This window comes from Sitophilus oryzae, unplaced genomic scaffold (genome assembly GCF_002938485.1).
Source record: "Sitophilus oryzae breed Bouriz unplaced genomic scaffold, Soryzae_2.0 scaffold_1991_pilon_pilon, whole genome shotgun sequence".
Classification (NCBI taxonomy): domain Eukaryota; kingdom Metazoa; phylum Arthropoda; class Insecta; order Coleoptera; family Curculionidae; genus Sitophilus; species Sitophilus oryzae.
Window position 1 is genome coordinate 1 of NW_022146714.1, and position 7,855 is coordinate 7,855.

A 7,855-nucleotide genomic window follows, 5' to 3' on the forward strand; every position below is an offset into this window, starting at 1 on the left:
ACTGTGACTTGTTTTATAATTTTCCTTTTCTATTTCACGAAAGTAAAAAGAGTTACCTATCTGATTCGTTCAGTCACTCAATTTAAAGAATATCAGTAACTTTATTGACAGAGGTATTTTAAATTTGCCATGTTGGTAAAAAATAACGGTCAAAATTCAAAGTTATTCATTTTATAGACTATACACGCTAAGCCTGGGACTTAATAATTAAAATAGAACACTATAGACTTACCTGAAGCTGATTTTTCTCCTCTGTATCCTTGTTTCCTGCACTGTCCGGTTCCCCATCATCATTTTCCACCATGGTCTCGATAGCATCCTCATTTAAGGGCGAGTTGAGACGGGTACCCGACTTTTTAGCCCCCAAAAGTTTCAGCCGGGGAAAGGTGAGAATATCAGGCTCTTTTTGTAGAGGAGGCCTGTGCTTGTAGGTGGCAGTTTTGTACTTCGATTTCACGTTAAATCTTGAAAAGAAAAGCGTTATTTTATATTAAAAAAACCACCAGTGTTGCCGGAATTGAAGGATTTTCTTCAATATGAAGGATTTTTATCCAAAAACAAGACAATACAGGGTGTCATTGAAATGGTGGAAAAAAAGGGGGGTGTTCCTATAAGTATAGGGCGGAAAATGCATATTAAGGGAGTTAGGGGCACTGAAAGGGTGAATTTAAAAAACGGTTGTTTTGAAATTATTGTAGGCTTAAAAAACGAGATAAAATTTCGAAAAAAAATCCTCTGCCATAAATTTTGACCCTAAATCAAATGGTGATACTGAAAAATTATTTGGAAAAGCGGAAAGGGTAGTTTTTGCAAGGGTGGGGGGTTGTTTCGTGAATAACTTTTTTTGAAGTAATTTTTTTGCAACATGGGTTCATTTTTTGAAAACTACATACTTTTTCTTACAAAAAAGATACTCTTGTTGCACATCGCCCAGAGCGATGGTTTTCGAGAAAATTGAAGGCATAGAGTTTGCTCTGATGGGTTACCTGAACTGGTTAATCAACACAAACTTATGAAAGTTATGGCCGTTCAAAAGTAACCAAGTAGTTATCAAATAATTAATTGAAAAATCAGAATTTCATGATTTTTAAAACATCTTATTGCTTTAAAAAACGAAATAATCCAATTACCAAAATTCCTTATTAAAATAACGCATTCCTTAATTCATTCATAGTAAATGTTAAAAGTGACCAGCATTCATTTGAATGCAAATATCTGATCTTCTTCTCCACGATCTGCGCATGATACAAAGAATACAAGGTATGATATTGCGCAGGCTGGTCACTACGTCACAGGTGATGAAACTGCACCATTGGTCAGCAAGTTCCGCGCGCCAATTTCAAATCGTCAAAAAATTGTCAAACAGATGACACAATAAATGTGAAAATAATTTTTCAAATGTCAAGCTCTATGATTGACATAACTTTTGGGTTTATGTCCTAATTCTTCCCTATTTTAGGTCTTTTTTTATTAGTGGCAATTGAACAATATGGATATTTTTTTGTATGGCGTATGACGTCACAGGTGGTATGCGCAAACTTAACGAAATTGGAGCCGCTATCGATCATACCTTGTTTTCTTTGTACCATGCGATCTGCGTACCCTGTGGAATATCCTTGGTGTTGTTCGAATTTGATTGGAACAGTCAATAATGCGTTGCCGTAGTTGCTCTTCAGTATTAATCGGCACTAAGTAAACCAAATTTTTTTTTAAACCAAACAAGTTTATTTCGTTTTTCAAGCGATAAGATGTTTTAAATATCATGAAATTTATGATTTTCCAATTAATTATTTAATAACTATAGTCTGTCCAACGAGAAGATCCTTGACAGTGATAGATGTGTCTGTCATTTTAATTTCAAAGTAGTTTATTTTATTTTACAAAGAAATAAGTTGGTACAACTGGAACGCATAGCAGGAAATTAATATATGTATTTAAAATTTGTCTGACAAGTAACTTCAAAATATTGTGAAAAAAACTGTATAAAACTGAAAAAATGTAATCGAGTTATTTTATTTGATAAAAAACGGCATGTGTTAATACAAAACAAACAAAAACAATACACCACATACCAAAAAATATAAAAAAGAACTATTTCTTACTTTCAAGCTTTATGAAACTTCCCGCATTTATGATTATATTTATCAATATAACTTATGTACAAATACAAATTTGTAATATTCCGCAGGAATAAATAAAACAAAATAAATAAAACAAACTATTTTATTAATAATAACACTTACCAAATTTTATACCTCACAGGTTGATTAATTAACTTTAATCTTAATTTTTTTAAACCAGTACCTTTTGACATTATTTTTCTGCAGTACTAAAATCCATTATTTTACCTATCGTGTGATGTCGATATTTTACAGCTACTCCAGTTTTTAGTATGGGTTTAGTATGGTCCTTCTACCATATTCGTGATGCACTTATCTACGACGAGATGGTATACGAACTTTATTGATAGTAACTTTATTGGTGTATCTGTATAAGACTTTCTGCCTGGGCAGCGAGTATTAACCATAAACTGTGCTCTGGGTTCTACAGTTAATTTTTCTTCCACTCGATTTTTCCTCCACTTGACTTCAAAAGACACAAAACACACGTAATAACACGAATCAAAATGCATCATCTTCCAAAACGCAGGGTATTTGACAAAAGTTGTCACCAATGAATAAAAAAACACAGGAACGAGCATAACGTCACATCGCTGCGATCAAAGTGGAGGTTGCATATGGCCGACCCACGTGGTCGACCTGTTTTCGATGTAGCAGTGGCGTAGAGTAATAATTATGAATAAGTCACGAAAAAAATAAAATGATAAACCTTGGCAGGTCAGAGTTTTAATAAATTTTTACTTTTATGTTATTTGTGAATATAGAGTTAATTTGTTTATATTTAACGGATTATAAATGAGTTAGTGATTGAACATAGGTAATATTATTATACCTACATATTATTATGTAACTAAAAAAAAGGAAAACGGATGGGAAAAGGTAAATAAATAAAAAAGTAAAAATACAAATTTATTGGCCTTTAAATAAAATTAATTTCGTATACATTGTGTGTACACTACTGTTTTTGGGGATAAACTCAGGGTTTTTGACAAAATTTACCCATTGCGATCTTCTCGTCTGATTTTTAGGAAAGCTAGAACAAAAGTATAATTTTAAAAAGATTATTGAAAATACCTATTGTCATATTTAACCCCGGGTCACCTTAAACCCCAATAATGAAAGTATTTTCTTTTTGTAGTTTTGTACAGTTAAAAATTTGTCTCTGAAATATATTATAATAATATGATAATCAATATCCAAGTTTTTAACCCAAACAGTCAAAACACAAACCCTAAGTTACGCCTATGATCCTAGGCAAGCTTTGTCATTTGTAGTTTTGTACAGTTAAAAATTTGTCTCTGAAATATATTATAATAATATGATAATCAATATCCAAGTGTTTAACCCAAACAGTCAAAACACAAACCCTAAGTTACGCCTATGATTCTAGGCAAGCTTTGTCATTTGTAGTTTTGTAGGTTAGGTTAACCTTTACAAAGCAGTTAAATAAAATAAGCTTTTATTGGCTTAAAAATTCTTACCTGTGAAATGTAACACCATCATCTTTATGTTTTGGTGTCAGGGAATAGCCACAAGCGGCACAGCTAACCATATTTTCGGAACACTGGAATTTGGCCTCTGATTTGGCGAACTGGGGCGATAAAAAATGACAACAGAATGAGTCATACTCGGAGGACCAATATGGCCGATTTTGTCTCGCGCATACTTTAGTGACAGATACGAAACGCTCGTTCCTGTGTTTTTTTATTCATTGGTTGTCACAAAATTATAACCTATAATTTGGCAAGACTTTGACAAACGTCAAAAATCTAAAGGCGAGTTCATACGCATCGGCGTCCGTTTGTCGTTCATCGTTCCGCCAAACCAATAAAATTGAAATACGATCTGTCATTTTTGAAATAAACCAATAAAACTGGTTAAAAACAACAAGTGACGACGCATGACGAATATATATTTAAACCCATCCGTAGTTAACTTAAAAATTATTAGAAACTTTTTTTAGTAAAATAAATAGATCGGTATGGGACGTCATCTGCTTTTCTTCTGTCATCGTCTGTCGAAATCTTACCTGAGAAAAAAAAACAGAGTATACTTGGTTACTTTTGATTTGGCCATAACTTTCATAAGTTTATGTTGATTAACCAGTTAGCGACCCATCAGAGCAAACTCTTTGCCTTCTATTTTCTCGAAAACCATCGCTCTGGGCGATGTGAAACAAGAATACCTTTTTGTAGAAAAAAGTGTGTAGTTTTCAAAAAATAAACTCAAGTTGCAAAAAAAATAACCTCAAAAAAGTTATTCGCGAAACAATCCCCTGCCCTTGCAAAAACTACCCTTTCCGCTTTTCCAAATAATGTTTCAGTATCACCATTTGATTTAGGGTCAAAATTTATGGTAGGGGATTTTTTTTCGAAATTTTATCTCGTTTTTTAAGCCTACAATTTCAAAACAATCGTTTTTTAGAGAGGAGCAAAACTGCGATTTTCCAATCGCAGTTGAAACTGCGATTGTGATTTATAAATCGCTGCGACTGTAACCTGCGATTGCGATTTTGATATTTTTAAATTGGTACGCTGTAATCTGGGAAGCTCAATCCCAAAATTTCTAATAAAAAACAGAATAAATAGCGGAATATTTTTTTAAATAAAAAAACTTACAAAGAAACTGTTGGGTGTTTAGATGCCATGTGCCTTTTAAAATTTGTAGTGCTGTGATTTTTATGATATTTTTGCTGCACAATAATTGCACTTAAAATTTTCATCAATTACCTACCAAAAAAAATCCACAAATAACTTAGTTTCCTTTTTTTAAACATTTTTGATTAGAACAGACCGAATAAATTTAAAAGGGAAATTAAAAATACATAAAATGTTCAAAATATTCGAATGTGCTTTTAGACAGTAGGTATACTAACGAAAAATTTATTATAAAAAAAGTTGCCGCCAACCTTAATTCAGATAAGTAGAAAAAAAAACTGTTTATTTTATCTTGTTTTCTTTTAAAAACATTTTCTTTATATGTAACTCAAAAGAAGCCGACGCCGACGGCTTTGATATGGCCCGTCCAGTGCAAGTGCAAACTTTCGAACTTTTAGATAAATAAAAGGACAATATCACATTTTATATTTAAAATTTCTCTAAAATGAAAAAACTGATTGTAAAGGATGTATTTAAATTAACATAGCAGCGGATCCACAACTGTTAGTATATTCAGAAAATTATATTATATTATGGACTGTTATAAAAATGTTTATAATAATATAATATATAACAAAATATAATAAATAAAAAGGGATGTTTCTTTTCCGTGCTCTATATCTTCTAGTAAATAAAGGATAAAAATAGATAATTTTTTATAATTTGAATCCAAAACTGTCCTTATCAATCATTTTACCTGAATCATTACCGGGGAGCAACTGTAACTATAATTAGTCATAACCGAAAACAAGAATTTTTTAACCTTCTCAATCCATAATTATATTATAAATCTAAAACTATTATCAAAATTTAAAACTAATAAATTATATATATTATGCGGTATATAAACATATATAAGCCTATTTTCCAACGCTTCATAAAAATTCACGGGGCCCTGATTGCGAATGTGATTTTGCGATCTAGTCTAGGGCCATGTGTTGGGAGCTGCGAACGAAAATCACAATCGCCGCTCTTCGTTGGCGTGCCCACTCCCGATGCCGCGCCGCCGGTGCCAACGAAAATCGCAATCGCAATGCTGGGATGAGCTGCGATTTTCGTTCAGCTCCTCGTTCGCCTGCCCACTGCCGTGTTGATGACGCGCCGCCGCCAGCCGCCAGCCGATGTGCCGGAGAATCGCAATATTGCGATTTTCGTTCCCAGCAAGTTCCCAGCTCATCGTTCGGCTTCTCAGTGCCGTGTCGATGCACCGCCGCCGGTGCAAACGAAAATCGCAATGCTGTGATTTTCGTTCGCGTGCCCACTGCGATTGGAAATCGCAACTGGTGTAATATTGATTGCCTAAAAATCCAAAATCGGCAGATATATGTTTCAATCGCAAGTCGCAGTTTGTTATGGAAAGGAATCACAGGTTGCGATTGCGAATTTACAATCGCTGCGATTAAATCGCAGTTTGCGATTTTCTGCTCATCTCTACCGTTTTTTAAATTCACCCTTTCACTGCCCCTAACTCTTTTAATATGCATTTTCCACCCTATACTTATAGGAACTTTTCACCTCCCGATTTTTTTACACCGCTTGTATAAAAGTTTCTGGCAGTTTTGCACAATAAAAATTGTGAAAATATGTAGTAGGAGTGTTCAATTAATGATACCTCAGTTTAAAGCAATGTCGCTGTGAAAAAGTCAGCAATTCGAAAGATTTTAACATTCAAAAAAAAATTAATAAATACATTTTTATCTTTCAACACCATACCAAAGTTCTTGACGTTGAAAAGAAATAAATAGGTAAACGGAAAACATATCTAATAAGTCATAAATTTGATATATATCTGAATTTTTTGTGAAGTTGAAGGAATATGAAGGTTTTTTAAGGCTCTCTTAAACTTACTTCTTTTTGGCTAAATTCTCCACAGTTTTCCTAAAATACGCGTCTCTTCTGAACGACGCTGTAGCAGTGTACATCGAATATCTATTGTCTCCACCTGACGGATTTTTTCTGACATTTTTCACGTCCTTTCTTTGACCCTTGGCTTTTTTATTCTGATTGCCCGCGTATTTGTTCAGACTGGCGTTTGACACTTCGGACTTCAAAACGCTGTCAGTCACCGAACAAGCTCTCTTAGTGCCCAAATCGTCCACATTTTGGATCGCCATTTCCGCATTAATTTTCAAGCTCTAGAAAAATTAAAAATTTGTCACTTGGCTATAACGATGACGTTAAAACTTCAAAATATAGCTTTGATTGTTGTTCTGTTAGTTGTAAAAAAGGCCTCTTGGTAAAAATCGCTACGAGTAATGGTTTTCCAGATATTTGGAATCGAAATTATCAATACCTGTCATTATTGACATAAATTAAACATGTTGACTAAATAGTTATTAGACTGAAATTATAAATTTGAAATGTTTTTGTGCCAAAAGCTCGATAGAAACTGTTTTATCGTCATTTTTTCGAAGAAAAATTTATGATTAATCAAAAAAAAAATAAAAAGTTTCCAAATGTATGATTTCAGTCAAATAACTATCTACTCAACATGTTTATTTTTTGTCAATAATGACATGCATTGACTATTTCCATTCTAAATATCTTGAAAACGGTTGCTCGTAGCGATTTTTTACGTAAAAAATCACGGAAATGTATTTTATAATTTTGTCACTCAGTAGTTTTATACAGGAACGGACAAAAAGTTATTACTCTTTAAAACAGTTAAAACCATAACCAACATGATATACAGGCCAGAGACATCGATTTGTGACGTCACCGCACTAGTCCGGCTTTTGTATTGTGCCATATGGTACTGCATATGGTTTTTGCATAAATAAATAATAATAATTTTGCCAGATATAAATATGAAAAATATTATACAGAAAGGTATTAAAAAATAACATTAACTTTTTATCGCGTTAAAGTAATTGAATAGCATTAAAATTTAGATCTAAAGCACGAATATTAATATGAAATAAACTACAGCATAAGATTGAACAAAATAAAATCTAGATAATAAAAAGCGTGTCCTAAAATTGCGTTAGCGAGTATTTAGCAACTAGTAATAATATACCTTGTGATAAAAAGTTTCCAAATATTAAAAAATTTGAAAACTATACGTTTATCGACAAGTTA

The 7,855-nt window shown here is 32.8% G+C and overlaps 1 protein-coding gene and 1 long non-coding RNA gene across 2 annotated transcripts; both read right to left on the reverse strand.

The window, feature by feature from the left end:
- Nucleotides 1-220: 220 nt before the first annotated feature.
- On the reverse strand, nucleotides 221-6,891 carry LOC115883816. Its single transcript, XM_030902218.1, has 2 exons — nucleotides 6,626-6,891; nucleotides 221-464 (listed from the first exon to the last, which is right to left on the reverse strand). The coding sequence occupies exons 1-2, from the start codon at nucleotides 6,889-6,891 to the stop codon at nucleotides 221-223; spliced, it is 510 nt and encodes a 169-aa protein (XP_030758078.1).
- LOC115883817 lies at nucleotides 3,023-3,833 on the reverse strand. The gene is made up of 2 exons (XR_004050455.1): nucleotides 3,602-3,833; nucleotides 3,023-3,153 (listed from the first exon to the last, which is right to left on the reverse strand). It is a non-coding gene; the product is annotated as an uncharacterized LOC115883817 (long non-coding RNA).
- Nucleotides 6,892-7,855: the final 964 nt, after the last annotated feature.